The following is a 22,794-nucleotide window of genomic DNA, read 5'->3' on the forward strand; positions in this document are numbered from 1 at the left end:
TCACCCTCTAACAAATTAATTTATATATATATATATATATAGTTGTTTTTTTATTTTATATTTCAATATTAGGTTGTTTGAGAATTTGATTTATTGAGTTATCTCAATATCATTGATTTAGTTTTTTTCTTTTCTTGATTTCAATCTTTAACATTGAATCTGTTAAAAATAAAGATTCATAATTTTTTTATTTAATTTTTATAAAGTTATTTAGTTTCATGAAACAAGTTGTAAGGTAGTTTATCCAGGTTGACTCAGGTAGGGTTTTTTTTATCATTTTCTTAATCTAATTTTTTTTAATTTTTTTTTTAATATTGGAATTATTAGGAATTAACCTTTATAATTTATTTTTATTTTTTTATAAGGCTATCATAATTTCATGACTTATATCATAAATTTAACAAATTAATTCAGGTCAATTCAATATTTTATCATTATAATATTTTAAAAAATATCATTTAATATATTGACTTATTGATATTTTAAAAAATATTTTTTAATATATTTTTGAGTTCATGATTAAAGATTTTTTCTTATTAGAAAATATATTAGTAATATTTAATTTTTTTTACATTAAAAAAATAAACTAACTCGCAACGCAGCTCATAACATGATCCGTAATAATTCTTGCCCTATTCTTACAGTTAAAAAATACTATTACAAAAATTAACTTTTTTTTCTTCAATTTAATTATTTATTTATTAGTTTTTTTGGATTCCCTAATAATAACAACATTGGTGAGAGTTCTGTCTCTTCTGAGGCTACACAATTAGAGTTGAGCCCGAAACACACAAGCAGTGGCGCAGCCCAAAGCAGAAAAGAAGGCCTCTGCTCTCCTCTCCTGTTCAGAAATCATAAAAACACACACAAAATCGATCGAGTGGAATCAGCAGCGCCACCACTCCCTTCTTCAATCTTCGCTCCTTATTTCCATTTGATTCGACCGCACCTTTTAGTTTCAGGTTAGTTTTTCTGTCTTTTACTCACACACACACAAAGAGAAAAAAAAGTCTCTTCAAACTCCATATCCTCGATCTCCTTTTATTTATTTATTTATTAATATATATGTTAAACCCTACTCATTTTGTGGGCAGGTTTTTGGGCTATTCTAATATTTTCTGTTCTTGAAATTGAAATAGTTTTTCTCTTTTGAATTTTCATGTTGTTAAGACTGTAGGTTTTTGTAGAAATGGCTCTCTGTAGAAATGCCAAGGGTCCTCTTTCAAGAATGCTAACTACCAGGTCGGGTGTTAGCTATGGACAAAGATATTCTACAGCAGCCACCGCCATTCCCATTTATCAGTCTGCAGATGACAAAACTGCATTTAGATATGCATTTGGAGTGCTTTCTCGGCGATTTAGCTCTCAAACACCTCCTGCTGCAGCAGTCCAAATGACTCTCATTAAGCAATTGAGAGAACGGACTAGCGCTCCTATCAAAGATGTCAAGGCTTCTCTTGTCCAATGCAATTGGGATATTGGTAAGAGAATGGATGAAAGAGAAGTTGGAATGATTTTATTTTATTTTATTTCGTAATTTTTGTGGTTTTGAATTTGGGATGTGGTGTATTAATTTTTCTGTACATGTAGAGGCGGCACAGACGGATTTGAGGAAAAGAGGGAAAGTTTTGGCAATGAAAAAGGCGGGTAGAATTGCCACTGAAGGATTGCTTGCATTGGCTCAAAATGAGGGGAAGGCTGCTGTTATTGAGCTTAACTGTGAAACTGACTTTGTTGCCAGAAATGAAATTTTCCAGTACTTGGTTAGTTCGTAGTTTTTTTTCTCTTTTCGTTGTACTAGCCTTCTTTGGGGAGTTAAAGTTGCCCCCAAGTTCTCCATGGTTAATGTTCCGGACCTTATTCTGTTATTGTGATAATGCAGGCTTTAACTTTAGCAAAGCAGGCTTTGCTGGTTGAAAATGCTTCTCAGTTGGTTTCTGGGGTCCATCCTGTAGGTCTCGAGTCTCTGGAGGTGAGATGATACTTTTTTGTTTACAATTACTTTTCCTGGGATAATTTTCAGCAGCTCATAGTGTGGTATCTGACTTCAATTAGGTTTTGAGTTCCCCAACATATTAGGATCTGTTAGTGAAATTGGGTTTCTTGGATGTTATGAGTGAATAATTTTATCCTAATCAGGAGTTGAAGTTAAATCTTGAACATCCAAAAATAAGTGGAGATACAACTGTTCAAAATGCAATTACAGAAGTGGCTGCAATGATGGGTGAGAATGTAAGGCTCAGAAGGGGCTTTGTGATGTCTGCACCTTCACCTGGTGTTCTTTCCTCTTACCTTCATACTAGTCCTCAACCAGGTACAGTATTTTGGAAGTGACTTCCTTTCTTTTCAAAGAAGATTTTATTCTTGCATGCACACACAGCACACGTGCCCGTGCCCTTGTCTCATACTCATAGAATGCTCAACAGAACATGCCATGATTTCTAAAATTTCATATGAGCTGGAGAGTCTGGTATACCGAAGGATCTCATTTGGCTTGCGCCACCTTATGTGCATGGATGTAGGTTTGGGCCGTATTGTGGGACTTTTATCTCTTGAGATAGAAGATGGGAATTCTCCGTTGGACACTGTCCAGCGTGTTGGATCAGAATTGGCTGTGCATCTGGTAGCAGCAAAACCATTATTCTTGACTAAGGAAGGTGTTTCCTCTGATGCATTAGAGAGTGAACGTGAAATTCTTAAGTCTCAGGTAAATTGTAACTTGTGAGTCCATGCTAGCTTTGTCAGTAGATCTTAGAAGTCCGTCTTGATTTGTTCTATTTCTCTGTTGTTGGTTAACTGTGATGTTAGATCTGAGAAGCCCATCTTACTTTGTTCTATTTTTCATACCTGTTTTTAGTTATTTGTTTTGAACTTTCGAAGATCTCTTTCTGAAGTATTTTCTTGTTATATCGTAGTTCCAACCTTTTTCTTTTGGGCTACATCTAAGACATTTATAACCTAATTTAGCTTTAATGATGCATCTTTGCTTTGATGATTGTACCTTTTCCATTTGAAGGGTTAGTTTGTGGTTTTAGATGTTGCATATGTGATACTATCCACCAAACTGAAGCAACAGAGTACTGTAAGATATTATGCTATTGGATCCTAGGCAGACGATGAAATATAAAATCCAATGAGAAATTGATAGAATCAAGAGGATGACATTGGCAGTATCAAATCTTTTGGTATGTTGCATTTCTTAGGAGTTAAGTGTTATTGCATGAATATTGTTTATGTTATGATGAAAAAATGGGTCAAGGTTTTCTGACAAAAAAGGGTAGATTTGGGCTGTGAAAAGTATTGATTTCACTGATGATTGGACATCAAAGGAAGTACAAATACAAAAGGAATTGGTGCTGCTGATTCCAAGGTTCATCTCAGTTGGGTTTGCATCAGAAAATGTTCATTTAGGAACTTCCTGTGGGAGATGCGTATTTTTCTTGTTATGTTTAAGCCATCATTGACCAATGCTATTTCCATTACTATTTTTCTTTGGTCATATTGCTGCATCATTATATTATTGTGTAAAAAAGATGCATGTCAGTCAATGTTGGATTAAATATGACATAGGCAAACTACATGCAGTAACCTGTACAATATAGATTGATTGAGGCATGTTAACATGTAGATCATTCTGTTGTGAAGGATGTTCTAATGGTTATGCTGAAAAGTTCTCTACTTTTTTTGTTCGTTTTTTGGTAGGTTAAAGTACTTTACAACTGTTTTCTAATTGATTTATTTTTCCATGTAAAGATTTTAATTATTAATAATGGGTTTTTATATGTCAGGCAGAAAGTACAGGGAAGTCTCAAATGACCATAGAGAAAATGGTGGAAGGCCGTTTGCGTAAATACTACGAGGAAGTTGTTTTGATGGAGCAAAAATTTGTTATGAATGATACAATGAACGTAAAGGTATTCCAGGCCACCATCTTTCTCTCCCATCACTCTCTCACACACACACACACTCTGCACAAGCGTGTGAATGTGTCTTGTTTGTGCGCACTCTCTCTCTCTCACTTACACAGACACTCCACACTCTGCACAAGCATGTGAATATGTGTCTTGTTTGTGAGTGCATCATATAATTTATACAATGCAATTGTAAAAAAAGTGTCTTACATGCTGCCTCACAGACACTGCTCAGCAATCTATCCAAGGAAGTGGGCTCACCTGTGAAGATAGATAACTTTTTCAGAATGGAAGTTGGAGAGGGAATTCAAAGGTATAGAATTCTTTTCACCTGGAAGAAAACATAGATCTAGTGACTAGGGAATAAGGATTTTTTTAACAATTATGTCTTCTCTCTTTGCAACTTATTTGGTATTTCAATATTCCAAAGACAAGGAATAACCATCTTTGTACCCATAAATTTACATAGCCTTGATGACCACGGGAAACTTTCCCTGTCCTGGTACGAACCTTTGATGCCATTTTCAGAAAGCCTGGTGGCATTCTGCATGTAAGAATGTTACACTGTAACAGATATGGTGTGTGGTATCTGAATAGCAGCAAATAAATGTGACTTCACAATTAATACTGGTTTGTTAACACTATTGTGCAGCTGTTTTCTTGTACCTTGGCTCATTATGTTTGATGGCAGTTAAGGAATTAATACCTGCTAGTTATGAGAAAAATCATAAAGCCTGCAGAAAAGTCCTAATTTTCCCCCTTTATGTTTGGTATTCTAACTGGTGTAGTTTCCAGGGAGGAGGTATCGAGTGCAGATGAACCAGTGGCTCAGGCAGCTTGATTTTAGGAGATGATATTGATCTGTGCAGCTCAAGAAGATAGGCGATAACAAGTTAAAGATGTGATTCTGAAGTTGAGGGCCATCTTGCTTTTGTAACATTTTAATAGCCAGTGTGTTCTGCTAGCAGATGCTATTTTTAATGCAATGCCGAGAAGAATTTGTTGATGTGAATATGTGTCTTGTTTGTGAGTGCATCATATAATTTATACAATGCAATTGTAAAAAAAGTGTCTTACATGCTGCCTCACAGACACTGCTCAGCAATCTATCCAAGGAAGTGGGCTCACCTGTGAAGATAGATAACTTTTTCAGAATGGAAGTTGGAGAGGGAATTCAAAGGTATAGAATTCTTTTCACCTGGAAGAAAACATAGATCTAGTGACTAGGGAATAAGGATTTTTTTAACAATTATGTCTTCTCTCTTTGCAACTTATTTGGTATTTCAATATTCCAAAGACAAGGAATAACCATCTTTGTACCCATAAATTTACATAGCCTTGATGACCACGGGAAACCATCCCTGTCCTGGTACGAACCTTTGATGCCATTTTCAGAAAGCCTGGTGGCATTCTGCATGTAAGAATGTTACACTGTAACAGATATGGTGTGTGGTATCTGAATAGCAGCAAATAAATGTGACTTCACAATTAATACTGGTTTGTTAACACTATTGTGCAGCTGTTTTCTTGTACCTTGGCTCATTATGTTTGATGGCAGTTAAGGAATTAATACCTGCTAGTTATGAGAAAAATCATAAAGCCTGCAGAAAAGTCCTAATTTTCCCCCTTTATGTTTGGTATTCTAACTGGTGTAGTTTGCAGGGAGGAGGCGTCGAGTGCAGATGAACCAGTGGCTGAGGCAGCTTGATTTTAGGAGATGCTCTTCCTTGATCTGTGCAGCTCAAGAAGATAGGCGATAACAAGTTAAAGATGTGATTCTGAAGTTGAGGGCCATCTTGCTTTTGTAACATTTTAATAGCCAGTGTGTTCTGCTAGCAGATGCTATTTTTAATGCAATGCCGAGAAGAATTTGTTGATGATAATTTTGTTGTTGGCCACGAGTATGAAATGCTGCTTCCTTTCTTATACAGTATTTTGAGCTTTTATACACATACTGGGAAAAATTATATATTGAACTGTTAACCATTTGTTCTCTATTTGAAGCTGGCCCAGGGTAGGGTGATGGACTTTTCTTTTGTGGGTATGGTTGAACTTGCCGAGAGACAGAAAAGCCTCGCTTACAGTATTTTTTAACCCTAGGTGGAAGGGGAAACTAGAAGCGAAAAAGTTAGCCCGAATTTTTTATATTTTGAAAATGTTAACCAGAAAGTTGACACATTTATCTTTACCTTCCCCTGCAGATGTTCTCAAGAACGGTGCATCTATTTGGTTGTGGACAATTCGTTACAATCAAACCTTTAGCCACCAAAGGTACAAAATGTTAGTATATGTTCTATCTACGTTTAATCCTGCACATAAGCTCCAATGTATTAGAGCTGTTCGAATTTGAACTTGTTACTAACCCTTTAATATAAAAAGCATGGGTGCTTGTACAGAAGTTTGATAACCTCAATGTATAAATGCAATATTCTATAGTTTTAAACTAGATAGGTAATCTGTGGCACACCAAGAGCCAACCAAAAAAAAATTAACATGGAAAAGGGATCCTTAGGCAACGATAGATAGTATTTTTAAATAAATAAGAAAAACTTTACCCTCAAGTTATTAATTTGATTGCATCTAATAAAATTAAGTAATATAATAATATGATTTAAACTATAGATGATGATAACAGATAAAATATATAAAAGCTTGATAAGACATTCTAAACCTCATTATAAGCTACACAACACCAAAAAATGTTGCACTAGTCATCATAGCACCACCCTAAAAAAAATAAAAAGAAAAGTGAGTTTTTGTTTATATTCAATCAATCAATTCTATTGAATTTAAGAATAAATTTTATTTTAAAAAATAAATTTAGTAAATAACAACAAATAAAAAAACCTGAGATAATTCGATTAAATAAATAAATAAACAAAAATATGGCAAGTTGAAAAAAAATGGAGTTCAACCTCGAATTAAGTAAGTGTTGAAAAATAAAACTAAACAAACTTCATTTTAAAAAAAAAATTAGAAAAACAAAGCAATTTCAAGTGAGTCTCATAAAGTTAGGTTAATTTTCAAAACTTTTAACCTATGAAATTCTAGATAAGGTTTTAACCAATAAGTTTAAATCTAAACTAATTAAATATTAAATAAAAAAATAAGATAAAAAAATAATAATTAAAAAAATAAGGATAAAATTCAATAGGAAAAAAATAACAAAGAGTGAAATCATTAAAAAAAATATTCATTTTAAAACTTATTTCAAATTCAATAAATAATAATTAAAATAATAATGATTAAATTTCACAAAGAAAAAAATTAAATAAGAATGAAATCAAAATAAAATTGTAAATTTAAAAATTATTTTAAATAAAATAAATAATAACTGAAAAAATAAATACTAAAAAAAAATTTTGTGATTGATTTGAAAAACTGTTCAGCAAGCACAGACACCAAGAAAAAAAGAAAGAAGAAAAAAAAATAAACATCGAAATAAACTACATGCCACCCTGAAATAATAATTTTGGTCATTGGAATTATTTTCACGTGTCATTTGATACACTCATCAATGTTTTTTAATTATTTTTAATTTATAAAAAAACCAAGCTGCCCCTACCCCAAATCATTAATTACCAAAAAAAACAGCTTAACGTAAAAATACCCTGACCAAATTGTAAAAATTTAAACTTCAGGGTAGCCAGGTCTTTTTAATATACATATCGAAAGAAAGATACAGAAAAGCCCTCCGTTTTTAGTTAAATTATTATTATTATTATTATTATTAAAAGGGTAAATAGATTATTTAACTCTACGCATTCTGTAACCCTCAATGACAGCTTGACAATTTATTAATTTCAAGAGCAGTATTAAAAACTTATCGTGCCATCAAAAAAATAAAATACCAGTCCTATCCCAGTCAGTTTAAAAATACAAAAATATTCCTATTATTATAGAAATGATTCTACCCATTATATTTTTTTAAAAGGGCAAAGCAGGTGAAAGCTCCCCGTCGACGGTTTTTATTTATTTTATTTTTTTCAGTTTTGTGAGCTGGTTCGATTCTCTAGCTTCATCACAGGTGCCATCGCTGCTGTGTACCCGAGCACATACCTGTTATGGCTATTAAGCTGCTTCATTATCTCAAGAGAAACAAGAGAGGAAGATTTTCTTACAGAGAATTACAGAAGAGCTTTTCACACAATGGTTACAATGAGTAGGAGAGGACTTGAAAGGGGTTCGGAGGTGGTCTATTCCTATCCCCAAACAGGCAAGAATGAGCCCTAATGAAATTTAAGGCTGGTCAAGATATTGTTGTGGACAGGATCGGCCAGGTGATCCAGGAGGTTTTGGTATGGTCCGACTCCGGTCACGAGACCTTGCACAAAGTAACCCAAGATGGCCAACATAGCCAACCTGCCATTCTTCACCTCCTTCAACTTCAAGTCTTTCAACGACTTCTCGTCTTTCCCAAATCCAAGGGGGTTAAACAAGGGTCCGCCAGGGTAGGCTGGTTCTCCGGACCCACCCAAATACTTCTCGAATCCCAGGAAATACTGCTTGCCCATGGAACCTGGTTTTGCCCAGTCCTGGAACCTCCTGTGCTCTGCGAATCCCATGAGTGCCATCTCGAAAACAAACAGCGTGTATGGATCTGCCCAGTAGTTGTATGTCCCGGCCGGTGGGATGACACCAGTCCTGAACCAAGGGAGGGCGGTCTCCGGAGGTATGAGGCCAGCCTTTCCAAGAATTTCTGGTGCAATGGCACCAACCGCCCCCAACATGGCATATCGTCCGTTAATGATCTCACCGTAGGCTAACCATTTTGGTTCAATGAAACCTCCTGTGCCTTCAGGGTCTGAAAGTCCAAGTGGGTCGAATCCGAAGTCACCTGGAAGGCTATAGAGTAGAAAGTTCGAAGAGGAAAAGCGAATTAGATGCCGACTTAATTAATGATCATTTCTCTCTCTGTGTGTGTGCATATATATATATAAATCCATGCATGATTTACCTGCCGTCTAAGTAAGACAAGCTTTGTTTCGATGCGAACCACAGCTGCCTGTCTGTTCCTTGCTGAAGAATTGAGAATTACGACGTGAGCAGCACTAGCCTCTACTGAATAGCTGTAAATGAAATCAGGGAAAGAAGCAGATCGATCATACCTTAACAGGGGGGGTAGAAGCTGCTCTAACAACAAAAGAGCTCTTCCTTGAGGACACGAATGGTGACTGGGTTGGTCTTGCTCCTAGCACTTTCCTAGCAGTCTCCACTGAAGAGGTAAGAGATGATGACACGAGTGCTTGCGCTGCCATTTCTCCCCCTTTCCCTAATCCTTCTTCTTCTCCCTTTCTTTTTCTTTCTGTTTTTTTTAGTATGTGTGTACCACTACCACACAGGTATGACTCTGATAGACTGCAGCTCTCGCCTAGAATAAACAAAAACAAGGGAGGAAATAAGGGCCAAAGTAAGGTAAACCACAAGTTGGGGACTTGAAATCATGGCTGACAGGAGATGTGGCCCAACTTTTAGATTAGGTTAGGATCTGGTTGTCCAACAGGGAACTCACACGTGGATTGAATGCTTGGATAGTGGATATTGTCATCCGTAATGTGTGGGTGGCGTGGAAGCTCCTTTGCCACATGGCTGCCTCTTAACCATTGCCCTTTCTCTTGGTCCCCTCTCGGGGTCCTCAAAAATCTTAGATTATCAGATGGGCAATATCTTGGCAATTTAATTTTTTTTTTTTTAATAAACTGAAAAAAGTCTTTGTTCAGAATCATGGGCCGGATAAACCGGGTTATTGATTGCCTGAAGTCATGAAGCTAGGCCCATTTACAATTTTAGGCTGGTTTCATGTTGCTTTTTCACTTTTCAGTTTCAACTAGGATTGTTAATTCCGTGTTTTTTTTTGGGACAGAATAACCGGTATATCTTGTATTGTTTTAATAAATAGAATAATCTGGAATAAATTTCAATTCCCTCTGATTCCCAGTTTATGACAGATTTCTTGGCCACATTTCAGGTGAGATGTTTCCGTTTCATTTCATGAATCATTGTTTTTTTTTTTACCTTTTATTTATTTTTTTTATTTTTATTTTGCAACAGTTGATTTATTGGATATTGAACTTTATAATTTATCATTATTTATTTTTTATAGTTATTTCAATCTCATAAACTATATTTGAATTTAGCAAATTAAATCAATTGACTCAACTTATTTTTGTCTATTTTTTAAAATATTTTTTTTAGTTTCATCATTCAACATCTTCAATATTTAATTAATTATGAATTAGGTTTTGTCATTTATTTCACTTTATTTTATGTGAAGTTATTCTAGTCTTGCAGCTCAGGTTATAAGTTTTGTGAATTAATTCTGAAAAACTTAGATCATTTTATCGTTTCTATTTTTAGATTGAATTTTTTATAATTTCATCGTTCAACAATAGGGTTATTAAGAATTGAGATTTATAATTTATTTTGATTTTTTTATTTGGAATTATCATGATCTCATAACTTGGATTTTTTAATTTGGAATTATCATGATCTCATAACTTGGATCGATCCAACGTTATTGTCTTAATATCTTAAAAAATAATGTTGTCTTGAATTTTTTAGACAAATTATATTTTTATCAATCATTCAAATTGTTTTTTGACCTATCAAGTTAATCATGTTATATTAAATTAACCTATATTTTTCAAACAAAAATCATGTTATATTTTTTAATCTCATAACCTATATCTGGGTTTAACGAATGAAATAAGTTGACTCAAGTTATTTTTGTCTATTTTTTAAGATTTTTTTTTTTAGTTTCATTATTAAACATCTTTAATATTTGATTGATTATAAATTAAGTTTCATCATTTATTTTAGTTTTTTTTTGTAAAGTTATTCTTATCCCATAACTCAGGTCATAGATTTTGTGAATTAATTCAAGAAAACTTAGGTCATAAATTTTTCATAATTTCATTGTTCAACAATAAGATTATTAAAATAAAGATTTATAATTTTTTTTATTTTTTTATTTGAAATTATCATGGTCTCATAACTCGGGTTGATCTAATATTGTTGTCTCAATATCTTAAAAAATAATACTATCTTGAATTTTTCAGACAAATTATATTTTTATTAGTCATCCAAGTTATTTTTTGACCTATCAAGTTGATCAGTCATATTAAATTAATTTTCACTTTTTTTTTCCTCTGGAAAATTTTTGACCACATCTGAATGTTTCTTTTCATATTAAAAAAATTAATTTGATCTGTTGAGTGGTGCAGGCCAACAATTTATTAATTATTAGATACAAATATTTAAATTTTAAAATTATATTTAGATACTTTCATTGCTAATTATGACATGATTTCATATTAATTTATTTTTGTGTTTGAAATTATATATATTGAATTAATATTTAAATTATACACACATACTGGTTTAAATGTAAAAAAAAAAATATTAAAAGTGTGGAGAATTTTGTAACAGTGTTATTAAACTTGACCAAATAGGTCAATTTTAAAACTTCTTGACTCAGCTATTTGTCTAACTTGAGTTTCTAATTAAACAACGTGGGAGCTAGTTGGACTTAAATTGATCAATTTTAGGGATTTAAATGCAACCTTAATAACTAGTAAAAATATGACTTCATTTTTTTTTAAAGACAAAACCAAGATAACAACTTCTAAAATAATATTAAGGCAATGATAGATTTGATCAATCTCAGCCCCCTCGTGACCTAAGTTATGGATTTTACGAGGTTCAATAATTTTTTTATTTAATTAAATGATAAAAATAGATGTTGAGCACATACATTTCTTTAAGACAATTATCTCTATAAAATGCAAACAAGAATCAATTCAATTTACTTATCAATCAATCAAATAATTAAGGACGAAATAAAAAAAAAATTAAAAGACTTAAAACAAAAAAAAAATCATATATAGTTGATTGGTAAACTTGTCAAACTCGTAATTAGGTTATTTGAGTTACCGTGACAAACTTGTGAACTAGGTTATGAACTTCATTGGGATTCTAATTTTTTTTGAAAAAATATTTTTTTATTTAACTATATTTAAAAGACCTAAAACAAAAAAAAATTCATATATGGTTGATTGGTAAACTTGTCAGACTCGTAATTAGGTTATTTGAGTTAGCATGACAAACTTTTGAACTAGGTTATGAACTTTATTGGGATTCTAATTTTTGTTGAAAAAATATTTTTTTATTTAACTATATGATAACAAAAATAGACAATTGCAAAATCAAATACCAACCTAAGATCAAGATGTTTTTTTGAGACTAAGGTAACCTCATAAAAAGATGAAATTAACCAATTATGAAACTAAATTCTCAATTAATTCAATATCTAAGGATGAAATTGAAAAAAGAATAATTAAAAAATCAATATCTAAAGATGAAATTGAAAAAAGAATAATTAAAAAAATTAAATTTGTTAAAACTACAAATTAGGTCAACCAGCCAAACTTACAAATAGGTCTATGGATTTTATAAAGTTTAATAACATAATTTTTCTCTCAAACTATTTTTTTAACTATATGAAAAAAAAATAGATGATAAAAAAAAAAAACAAATTCAGTTTAAAAAATACACTCCACCACCAAACATGTAAATTGCGGCAACTTGGGTTATTCTAGTAAATTTGCAAACTATGCTAACCTAATATTAAAAAAAAATAAAAAGAAACAAACCACAAAACTAAATTTTCAATCATCATTATATTAAAAGATAAAATTAATAAAAAATAATTTAAAAAATATCTCAACAAAAATTCAAAAAAGAAGAAGCAAAACACTACGTATGATTATTGTAATTCATAATGCGATGAGTGTGGATGAACTATGTTTTCCCCACACCTTTTAGTTTTTGTTACTTATAAAATTTAATAATAGTATTTTCTTTAAAATTATTTTTGCTAACTATATGATAAAAAAATAAATTATAAAAAAAAATACAATAAAAAAAGAGAAAGAAAATACACCTTATTAAAATCATAAATCAAGGCAGCTTGAATTATTTTGACAAACATGTAAAACCACATTAACTTTATAGAAAAAAAATAAAAAAAATTACAAAACTAAATTCTTAACCAGCAAATGTTAAAAAATAAAATCAACAAAAAAAATTAAAAAATTATAATAAAAATTTAATAACAAAAAAAAAGAAAAATAAAATCACATGTTGAAGCTATAGTTTTAAAACCTGATTTAACTCAACAGATTGACTTGGGACCAAAATCAGGCCATGTTTAAGGAAAAAAAAAAAGAGAAGATAAAAACACAGGTTGAGCCTACAAGATCTAATTAAAAACCCAACTGTAACTTGTTGAGTATTTATTTTTTTAACAAAAACGATGTTAGTTTGCTTTATAAAAAAATTAAAGTTACAAATCTAAATTTTCAACTATTTTAATATTAAAAAATAAAATTGATAATTATTTTTTTAAAAAATCATAACAAAAATTCACAAAATAAAATTAATAATTATTTTTTAAAAAAATCATAATAAAAATTCAATAAAAAAAAAGAAAAAAAAAACACATGTTCAAAAAATAAAAAAGAAAAAGAAAAAAAACACATGTTCAAGCCAAAGTTTTAAAACTTGACTTGACCCAGTAAGTTGATCGAACCCAACTAATCTTAGACCAAAACCTGGTTGAGTTTTTTTTTAAAATAAATAAAAATGAAAGTGATTTTAAAATTTTAAATTAATGTTATAAGATTCGGTTAAAAATGTATTAATTATTTATTTATTTTTATAACAAAAATAATATTATTTTACTTTATAAAAAAATAAAATTAATCTAGAATAACTCTATAACCATATAAATATATAACTCGAGTCGTGGGCAGAGTATCCTACCAAAACGGGTGTGGAAATTATGGTTCATGCAACACAAAAAAAGCAAGAAAAAAAAAAAGTTTGTCAGAAAAGTTACAGTGTTACACCGAATGCTTAACTTTCTAGCTTTTTATTAATGTTAATTGCAAAATTAAATATGAAAAAAATACTGTAGCAATTCTGCATAGACATGCTTCAGCACTTCTTTTAATAAACTCGAATTGATCATTCCAATTAACGGAATTGAGAAACTTTGGTTTAAGTTAAACAACGACAAATCAACAATGGAACTGAAAACCTTGGTTTCAAGTTAACGAAAGACCTAAATCACAATAAACTGAGAACGATAGTCAAGGAGATGCTTCGAATTCGAAGAGTGTTAAAGGAGAAGAAACTCCTGAATCTAATTGCAAGAAGCTCAAGAACAAGATGGATGAGCAGCGGTACAAAAGTAATGAGCTTTGGGGATGGGAGCAATGGAGCTCTGGGACTGCCCACTTCTCTGATAGGCCACGGTATGGATGCTTATGAGCCCATCTCCGTTACCGGGCTTCCCTCTAATGTCACATCAGTCAGTGCGGGACACTACCACTCACTTGCCGTCACTTCTCATGGCCAGCTCTGGGCATGGGGTCGCAACCACGAAGTCCAGCTCGGCCGCGGCCTCCTTTCTCCCAGGTTACATTTTCATTAAACAAATTGCCTGCCAACTGTTTGTTTTATTTCCCCAATTTCACAGTTTTTGATTTGAAAAAACAGAGAACAAAAGATCCAATAAATAATTGTATGAACGTTGGTTGATCATAAGCAGAGATACATGGAATAAACCGAAGAGAGTAGTTAAACAAATTGCCTGCCAACTGTTTGTTTTATTTCCCCAATTTCACAGTTTTTGATTTGAAAATACAGAGAACAAAAGATCCAATAAATAATTGTATGAACGTTGGTTGATCATAAGCAGAGATACATGGAATAAACCGAAGAGAGTAGTTAAACAAATTGCCTGCCAACTGTTTGTTTTATTTCCCCAATTTCACAGTTTTTGATTTGAAAATACAGAGAACAAAAGATCCAATAAATAATTGTATGAACGTTGGTTGATCATAAGCAGAGATACATGGAATGAACCGAAGAGAGTAGAAGGGTTGGATCAAGTGCAAGTCACTGCTGCCTTTGCATCTGGTGTTGTCTCTGCAGCTATCGGAGATGATGGGTCACTGTGGGTTTGGGGCAAGTCTAAGCGTGGACAGCTTGGTCTCGGCAAAGGCATAACAGAAGCTTCGGTGCCTTCTAAAGTTGAAGCACTTGAAGGTGAAAAGATAGCTAAGGTAGAATGAATTCTCATTTTTCTTGAGTAGCACCAGCACAAGGCCACCCCATGTCGATATAATAACTACAGAATGTTTCGAGTAATCTAATTCGAAAGATGTTTGATTTCAATTTTCTTCAACAGGTATCATTTGGTTGGGGGCACACTCTCGCGCAGACTGTGGATGGAAAATTGTTTGGCTGGGGTTATCTGGCTGATGGTAGGTTAGGAAAGATGGGTGGTCTTGTTGAGGCATCTCCACTTGATTCCAGTATGAATGTAGTTAAACATGAAGTAATCACACAATCAACTGTGGAAGTTGCTGAAAGACTGGTTCTAGAAGGAATGGAGAAAGAAAAGGACATGCCGATAGTTTGGGATCCCTGTTCAGTAGAAGAATTAAAAGGTGTTGAAGTTGTAGACATTGCATGCGGGCTTGATCATTCTTTGGTTCTTTGCAGTGAGTAATGACATTACATAGTTGTGAATGTTAAAATGTGTAAATGTGCATTGCTTATTTATTTTAGCTGTACAATTTTCAGGTGATGGCACTCTATTAAGCTCCGGGAGCAATGTGTATGGACAGTTGGGGAGGGCAAATCATGACATGGGATTTTTTCCGGTTGACATGAGCTTCCCGGCCTCGGCTATTGCATCAGGCCTCGGCCATTCTTTGGCAATTTGCCAAGTTAAATCACCAGATGGAGAAGGAGATGCCACAAGTATAGTCTCATGGGGATGGAACCAGAGTTCCCAGCTTGGAAGGCTAGGGCCAGAGAATGTCCCAATGGAGATTGAGGGACTGGCAGGGGAAACTGCTATCTTAGTGTCTGGAGGGCGAGTACATTCCATCGCTGTCACATCTGAAGGAGAGGTGTGGGTTTGGGGCTGTGGTAGGAACGGCAGGCTTGGGCTAGGGAGCTCATGTGATGAAGCTGAACCAATTATGCTCGACAGTCTAGAAGGTTGTAAAGTTTTGCAAGCCGTGTCCGGCTTTGATCATAACCTCATCTTGATAGCTCGGTGAAAATATATAGTTTTGGCGCAGTTTCAGACCACTTATGAACACATTTTTACGCTGCTATGCCTATCCACAAACACGGCTTCTTTTCGTAGCCATTTTGTTCCTTTATAGGTCCCCGAGATTATTAATTGAGAAAGTTTTCGAACACAAAAAAACTGAACTTATGGTCAATGAGTTCATATAAAAGAGAGAAATTTAATTGAGGTTGTGTTACTCCTTAAACTCCATATAAAACGAAGATTGGAACCCGTAAATTTTGTCTTGATTCAATTTTGTTTTGGGTTTTTGAAATGATTATATGTTATCTTAGAGTTGAAAATGTCTTCATTGAATTTTTAGTATTTTTTAGGTATTTTTGAATAAAAACATGTTGAAAAATAATTTTTTAGATCCAAAAGCTCTAATCCTAATTTTTTGATCACCAAAGATATTTAAGAAATGCTCTAGTGATTGATCGAGTGGTCTATTAAAAATAAAAACAAAAAAAAACAAAAATTAGGGTTAATGATATGTTGTTTATTTTATTTTAAAAAAAAAATCCAAATTTTAATCATGAGGCTATTTTATTTTTGGCCAGACATGTAAGCATTGTCTCTTTTTAAAGAATTTTCTTTTATTTTTATTTTTAATTTTAATTAATACTCTCTTTCAATTTTTCTTAATTGTTTAGCTTAGTTTTTTGAAACTAGTAATTTTAGTTACTTGTTTAAAAGATTAACATAAATTTAAAAAAATTATTTGAGTTTATTTTTTATTTTAATTTTATGTTCTTTTAGTTTCATCACTTAACAATGTATTTTTTTTATAGGATTTTTATTTATATTGATAATGACTTGAGTTATCCCAGGTTTTTTTTTATTATTCTCTGTTCAATTTATCTTTTTTTTTAACTTGAGTTATTCCAGGTTTTTTTTTTTTTTTATTCTCTGTTCAATTTATCTTTTTTTTTTAATTTTAATTTTTAATAAAATTAAATTAAATTAAAATCTTCATCTCATGATATTTGAATTATTTTGCCTTCTAATTCGTTATCCTAACAATAAATGTAGGCCCTCTTGGTGTTAACATGAAACCTTTCACCATTTTTATAAATCATTTCTAGTTGTTGAGCGATGATAGGTTTTTAATGGATTTTTTTTTTATTTTTTTCTCAAGAATAATTAATTATTAATTGTTTTATTTGTATTATTTATTATGATTTTTTTAAAATTACATCATTAAATAAATCGAGCTTGGAATTGATTAATTATTAATCTTGTATTTTTCTTATATTTTTTTTCATCAACTTAAATTTTTTTTATTTTAATTTCAATCTGACCAATGCAAAATTAACGCTCGTTAAAAAGAGTTATAGAGGAGTTAGGTCAAAATGAGTGAAACAAGAGGATGAACATGAAATAAAATGGTAAGACGTCGGAGGAAATTGGTGGCGTAACAATAAATAATACTAGTATTAATTAGGAAGCAAAGTGACAGAAAAGGCGCGTGGGAAACAAACCAGCACACCTCTGGATCCTACCTGATTTCCCACAGGTAAGGTGTCGCGGTAAGCCCCCGATTCATCGACTGAGATAGAGAAACAGGGAGAGATGCTGGAAAACCCTACACCTGCTGCCACTGCTCCTCCTCCAGATTCCACAACAGTCAAGCGCTATGCTCCTCCCAATCAAAGGCACCCCTCCGCCTCCTTTTTTTAAGCTTTTAATTTGTTATCCTCTCCTATTTCTCACAAAAACCTCTTTGTTTGCTTGTTTGTTTTTCAGGAACCGTTCTCTCAATAGACGCAAATCAGGAGGTCAGTTTTCGTCTTTAGTTAATTAATTAAAATTTAAATTTAAATTCTTGAAAATGAAGTTCGGATTTTTGTCTGGTGCAGATCGGTTTGATAGAGGCAACAGTCTTTATCAAAATGATGGAGAGAAGAACCAGCAGCCACAATCACATGCTAATACAAGAAATAATATCCCGGATCATCATGGTGATGCAGGGAGCAGCAGTTTCCTCAATGACAACTCCTCTCCCCACTCTTTAATACCGTTGGAAGGATGTTGTCGGAGTGAGGCTTCTCAGTTTCTAAATGATCGTATGCACACTCCACTACTGTTCCTTTCTAGAATAAAAATAAAAATTTGGTTAGTTAGTTAATTGCTTATTTTCATCGCCAGTCTAGGTTAACTGCTGAGCTGTGTAGCTCAAGCCCATTCATTTTAGGCACTTTGAATGCTATTCATAACCTATCTGTTTTCTATTCCATGCTTTTCAAACATACGTACATACATACATATATTTGTTTTCAAGTGCAGGTTGGGCAGCGATAATGCATAGCTACAATGATACATCGATAGATTTATCTGGTGAGTGAGTGGTATTATACTTGCTAGCCTTTTGATGCTGTGTTTTTCTTTGCCTGTGTAAAATTTGTATTTTTTTTTTTCATTTTGTTTATGCTAAGTTCCTTGACCGGTAGAGTTCTAATAAAATGATGTTTATGTTGATTGTAAAGTCAAGAGGCCCTTTATTATGTCGTATATTAATTTTTGTGAATGTTGGAGTGATCTTATAGCATATCGATGGTTGTATGGATTATGAGAGCTCGGAAATGGAAGAGAAAAGGAGTAGAATGAGTTGTGTTGTGGCACCTCTTTCTATTGATGTCTATGATATTGATCTTATAGGTTGAACCAGCACTAGTGTTTTCTTCTAGGTACCAGAATTGTACAGGACTTTTATGTTTTAATGGCAGTGTCTGGTGCTATCAACATTACTTTGATGTCTTACGGATATCCATCAGTATCTTTTCAGTGGTTGGATATGCTGATATAGTTAAAGTTGTCAATAAGGCCACAACAAGGACAAATTTTTGCCTCTTGTCAAGTTGATTTTTTTTTTGCAACGTTACTTCTAGATTTTAGTTGCTGTTGCTAGTTTGGGTGTATGATGTGTCAGCGCTTTTGTTTTGTTTTGATTCTCTTGTAATGTGGTAGTCCTTTCCACTCTCCTGTCTATGTTGCTCGATTCTTTTCTTTGCAATTGGAACAAAAACAATGAAACCTATTTCTGCTAGAACCTTGCAAGCATCTATGTAGATGGCAGAAAGGCCATGTAGAATGCCTATGTGTGCTATCATGTATTGGGTAGTGTGTTTATTGATCCCTAGTTCCCAGCAATATTGTTCTCTTCTTGTTTTTCATTTTCAGAAAGACCAGTTATGTATTCAGGAAGCAGCCCACCAGCATGGGGACAATTTAAACTCCCTCATCAGGTCAATCCCTCTCCCTCACTGCCTTTCCCTCACTCCCTCCATCCCTCTCCCTCATTCATGTGATCTGCTATTGGATTGCTTTTCAGGTAATGTCTCCAGTGAACAGTGTCGGAGCTCCTAATCCACAGATGGATTTCTTGAGTGAACTTCACCGTGCAGTTCAGACTGCCAAAGCCAGTCATGAGAACTAACACTACCACATCACTGCACGAGACAAATGCTGTTTCTGGATCTGGAATCATGTAATGATTTCTTGGTGTTTATTAAAACCCAAAACATGGTACTTATTTAGAGATGTTATTTATGAAGACAATCGATGGTCCTTTTGTGTAGACATGACCTTGCGAAAGTGAATGTGCTTCTTATGACTTATGTATACTATTGCCCCTGTGCGGTTCAATGTTGCTGAGGTTCTCTTTATGCATGAGTGAAATGCAGGGCATGTTTGTGTGCTTGTTGGATGATCTGGCATGTGTAGTCCTATTATGATGTGATGGAATCATGGAAGAGCGAATGATTGCAAGATGAACCTCGAGAATTTTAATGGAATTTACTGTGATTATCAAGCTTTCACTATTTATAAGTTGCAATAATGGAAATTGCATTTTCATATTGGTCAACGTCAACATCAACATCAACATCTTGCTACATTAGTTTAACCTGGCATTACAGGAATGCTGGCTTGCTACATAAGTTTAACCTGGCATTACAGGAATGCTGGCTTTCTTAAGATCTGTCATCGTTTTGTCACCCACTTGTTTCGACAAGCTCCCCAGACCTTGATCCCCAGGGAACTCTTTTCTTCCTTAATATATTACTCTCTGTTCATTTTGTTTCAGGCTTCATGCAACTAGATACCAACAGTCTCTACCTTACATAACGGTATGTAACATCTTTGCTATTGAACATAAATGCAAAACAATTGGTGATTTTGTTTGTCTTACATCATCTCGAATGAATAGAAGGAACTTTAATCATGTGACTTGTGAGTGACTACCCTTTCCACACAGGAATGATTCCTTGAGCTGCCAAGCGTTTTTCCACCCAAAATACGATGTGTTTTTCAGTAATTTTCTTCTCATCGATCAGAAAAGGCTCAACTGTGCTGACTCCTGAACCATAGGATGATAGAGAAAACCCTTTCGGACCTGCCCCAACAAGGAAATGATGCCAGATGTTTTTGTTACTTGTAAGATGAAATATTGACAGGCAAAATACCATAGTTTTAACCCTCAAGCTGCCATCAAATAAAAGTTACCTGTGAGTCCATCAGGGAAGAAGGCCCAAAATGAATGAGGAGTGCCCTTCTGTAGAAAGGAGCCTTCCAACTGGGATTTTTAATATACCAATAGAAAGATGAATTGCTGTTAAGAGGTTGGATCCATTTTGACTGGCTCATGGCATTTTAGGCAAAAACACAGCAAAGAAACTTACTCTGTTGTCTTTGAAAGATAGCTCGAGTTCAGTTATATCATCTTGAGCCTCAAGAGTAGCTTTCAGAGATGGGATCACATCCTCCTCCATCAGCTGAGAAAGTGGCTTGGCAGGAGCTTTCTTGGGCTTTGCTGGGGCCTTCTTTTCAACTGGCTTTACCTCCGTTGCATCAGCAGCAACTGACACGGTTCACTTACAATTTTAAAACTACACTTAAACACGACTAGACTTGTTGCTATGAACCAAGAACATGTCAACTTACCGGTGGAAGTGGACGATTCTTGCACAGCAGAGCACGCTATTCTTCTTCCCGATGTTACCAACTTGCTGGCCATCTGCTTCTCTCATTCACACAGACCATACAAAATGTTAGTCTGTGAATTAAAAGATTAGCTCATATAGAAGTAAAAGGAAAGGATCTTTCTCAAACTTTCATGTTTGAGAAAGGAGAAGTTTGTGTCAGGAAAGCCATTATGCAATTCTAGGCTAGCAGAGCTATCTGTCTTGAGTCCCCCACAGTGGTTTCTAAGTGTCATCACTGCGTTCTTGTTTTTCTTTCTGCAATTTTCGCAGGCATAAGAACAGCATACAGCTTGAGGCTGATAAAATTTAGTAAATTATAAAGCTCAGTTGAGTTGGATTTACTATCTCTCTCTTGTGGCCTTAAAATAAATAATTTCCAAATGAATCAACCAAGCCTAATTTACTTCTTTCTTCTCCAAGATTTAATTGTTCAATACCAGGTTGAATATATATATATATATATATTATATATATATATATATTAAAGAGCTAAAATAAAATAGAATGAATAAATAATTGCATACAGGTCAGAAATAGACGCATACCAAATGGAGTGGAGGAGAGGAGGTGGCTCTGCCATTCTTCCTGAAACATGAAGGTGATGACGGGAAGCTTGAAACTCCCACAGCTCCACCTCTTGTTGTCATATTTTGAAGTTTTCTTAATAACCCTAGGATTTCTCAGTATCGTGGTCTCTGCGTTTTTTCAATGACCACTCATTTATCCTTTCATTATTGTTATTATTATTGTTATTATTATTTCACTTGCTCTTTATATGGGAAGAAAAACAGACTGAATGGAGGGCTAATCGTATACAAACTGGAAGAGAAGCAGCAGTGAGGAAAGAGAAGAGTCTTCTGATCCACACAATGTTTGGTAGAATACATGCCACTGATTTCTTTTATTGTTTCCTTTTCTTTTTCTTCTTGGGCATATATGTATTGCACATGATGACAAGATAAAGATAATTGAAAGTTCAAACCCTAGGTCCCTAGGTGTCCATCATCCCTTGCCACTCAGTGCCTGGTGGCTATATTTTTGTTTTTGTTATTTATTTATGTGAGGTGTCCGGGCCAGCTTACACACACCACGATTAATCCCCACAGCCCACTAAACATCCTGCAAACCCAGTGAGCAGGTAAGATAAAATAGAATGAATAAATAATTGCATACAGGTCAGAAATAGACGCATACCAAATGGAGTGGAGGAGAGGAGGTGGCTCTGCCATTCTTCCTGAAACATGAAGGTGATGACGGGAAGCTTGAAACTCCCACAGCTCCACCTCTTGTTGTCATATTTTGAAGTTTTCTTAATAACCCTAGGATTTCTCAGTATCGTGGTCTCTGCGTTTTTTCAATGACCACTCATTTATCCTTTCATTATTGTTATTATTATTTCACTTGCTCTTTATATGGGAAGAAAAACAGACTGAATGGAGGGCTAATCGTATACAAACTGGAAGAGAAGCAGCAGTGAGGAAAGAGAAGAGTCTTCTGATCCACACAATGTTTGGTAGAATACATGCCACTGATTTCTTTTATTGTTTCCTTTTCTTTTTCTTCTTGGGCATATATGTATTGCACATGATGACAAGATAAAGATAATTGAAAGTTCAAACCCTAGGTCCCTAGGTGTCCATCATCCCTTGCCACTCAGTGCCTGGTGGCTATATTTTTGTTTTTGTTATTTATTTATGTGAGGTGTCCGGGCCAGCTTACACACACCACGATTAATCCCCACAGCCCACTA

At 33.8% G+C, this 22,794-nt stretch overlaps 4 protein-coding genes, 1 long non-coding RNA gene and 1 pseudogene across 7 annotated transcripts; 4 read left to right on the forward strand and 2 right to left on the reverse strand.

The window, feature by feature from the left end:
• The first annotated feature begins 86 nt into the window (after positions 1–86).
• On the forward strand, positions 87–21,886 carry LOC105113645 (uncharacterized). Its single transcript, XR_840001.1, has 3 exons — positions 87–97; positions 6,291–6,295; positions 21,548–21,886. It is a non-coding gene; the product is annotated as an uncharacterized LOC105113645 (long non-coding RNA).
• LOC105113644 (translation elongation factor Ts (EF-Ts)) lies at positions 793–5,839 on the forward strand. Of its 3 annotated transcripts, none has more exons than XM_011009895.1 (9): positions 793–962; positions 1,171–1,481; positions 1,591–1,763; positions 1,883–1,972; positions 2,140–2,314; positions 2,523–2,707; positions 3,789–3,914; positions 4,136–4,224; positions 4,707–4,912. In XM_011009895.1, exons 2-9 carry the CDS (start codon positions 1,190–1,192, stop codon positions 4,750–4,752), a joined length of 1,176 nt encoding a protein of 391 aa, XP_011008197.1. In that variant the 5' UTR covers positions 793–962; positions 1,171–1,189; the 3' UTR covers positions 4,753–4,912. The 3 variants fall into 3 exon arrangements, with proteins under 3 accessions (XP_011008197.1, XP_011008200.1, XP_011008199.1); XM_011009898.1 differs by lacking the exon at positions 4,707–4,912 and adding an exon at positions 5,574–5,839 and having other exon boundaries at positions 794–962; XM_011009897.1 differs by having other exon boundaries at positions 851–962; positions 1,188–1,481.
• Positions 7,974–9,325, reverse strand: LHCA3 (PSI type III chlorophyll a/b-binding protein). The gene is made up of 3 exons (XM_011009894.1): positions 9,020–9,325; positions 8,869–8,930; positions 7,974–8,756 (listed from the first exon to the last, which is right to left on the reverse strand). The coding sequence occupies exons 1-3, from the start codon at positions 9,167–9,169 to the stop codon at positions 8,141–8,143; spliced, it is 828 nt and encodes a 275-aa protein (XP_011008196.1). The 5' UTR covers positions 9,170–9,325; the 3' UTR covers positions 7,974–8,140.
• Positions 13,847–16,216, forward strand: RUG2 (Regulator of chromosome condensation (RCC1) family protein). The gene is made up of 4 exons (XM_011009893.1): positions 13,847–14,390; positions 14,824–15,040; positions 15,166–15,481; positions 15,564–16,216. The coding sequence occupies exons 1-4, from the start codon at positions 14,071–14,073 to the stop codon at positions 16,046–16,048; spliced, it is 1,338 nt and encodes a 445-aa protein (XP_011008195.1). The 5' UTR covers positions 13,847–14,070; the 3' UTR covers positions 16,049–16,216.
• On the forward strand, positions 17,467–19,771 carry LOC105113640 (uncharacterized). The gene is made up of 6 exons (XM_011009892.1): positions 17,467–17,717; positions 17,809–17,840; positions 17,922–18,128; positions 18,349–18,399; positions 19,243–19,307; positions 19,394–19,771. The coding sequence occupies exons 1-6, from the start codon at positions 17,635–17,637 to the stop codon at positions 19,496–19,498; spliced, it is 543 nt and encodes a 180-aa protein (XP_011008194.1). The 5' UTR covers positions 17,467–17,634; the 3' UTR covers positions 19,499–19,771.
• On the reverse strand, positions 20,180–21,801 carry LOC105113639 (uncharacterized; annotated as a pseudogene).
• Positions 21,887–22,794: the final 908 nt, after the last annotated feature.

This window comes from Populus euphratica, unplaced genomic scaffold (genome assembly GCF_000495115.2).
Source record: "Populus euphratica unplaced genomic scaffold, PopEup_1.0 scaffold624.1, whole genome shotgun sequence".
Classification (NCBI taxonomy): domain Eukaryota; kingdom Viridiplantae; phylum Streptophyta; class Magnoliopsida; order Malpighiales; family Salicaceae; genus Populus; species Populus euphratica.

Coding starts and splice junctions, on each gene's coding strand:
- LHCA3 (XM_011009894.1), bottom strand. CDS start 9,169: ATGGCAGCGCAAGCACTCGTGTCATCATCTCTTACCTCTTCAGTGGAG. Junction 8,931..9,019: donor CTTCTACCCCCCCTGTTAAG/GTATGATCGATC, acceptor TCAATTCTTCAG/CAAGGAACAGACAGGCAGCT. Junction 8,757..8,868: donor TTGTCTTACTTAGACGGCAG/GTAAATCATGCA, acceptor TCTACTCTATAG/CCTTCCAGGTGACTTCGGAT.
- LOC105113640 (XM_011009892.1), top strand. CDS start 17,635: ATGCTGGAAAACCCTACACCTGCTGCCACTGCTCCTCCTCCAGATTCC. Junction 17,718..17,808: donor TATGCTCCTCCCAATCAAAG/GCACCCCTCCGC, acceptor TTTGTTTTTCAG/GAACCGTTCTCTCAATAGAC. Junction 18,400..19,242: donor TACATCGATAGATTTATCTG/GTGAGTGAGTGG, acceptor TTTCATTTTCAG/AAAGACCAGTTATGTATTCA.
- LOC105113644 (XM_011009895.1), top strand. CDS start 1,190: ATGGCTCTCTGTAGAAATGCCAAGGGTCCTCTTTCAAGAATGCTAACT. Junction 3,915..4,135: donor ATGATACAATGAACGTAAAG/GTATTCCAGGCC, acceptor GCTGCCTCACAG/ACACTGCTCAGCAATCTATC. Junction 4,225..4,706: donor GTTGGAGAGGGAATTCAAAG/GTATAGAATTCT, acceptor TGTAGTTTCCAG/GGAGGAGGTATCGAGTGCAG.
- RUG2 (XM_011009893.1), top strand. CDS start 14,071: ATGCTTCGAATTCGAAGAGTGTTAAAGGAGAAGAAACTCCTGAATCTA. Junction 15,041..15,165: donor AAGGTGAAAAGATAGCTAAG/GTAGAATGAATT, acceptor TTTCTTCAACAG/GTATCATTTGGTTGGGGGCA. Junction 15,482..15,563: donor TCATTCTTTGGTTCTTTGCA/GTGAGTAATGAC, acceptor TACAATTTTCAG/GTGATGGCACTCTATTAAGC.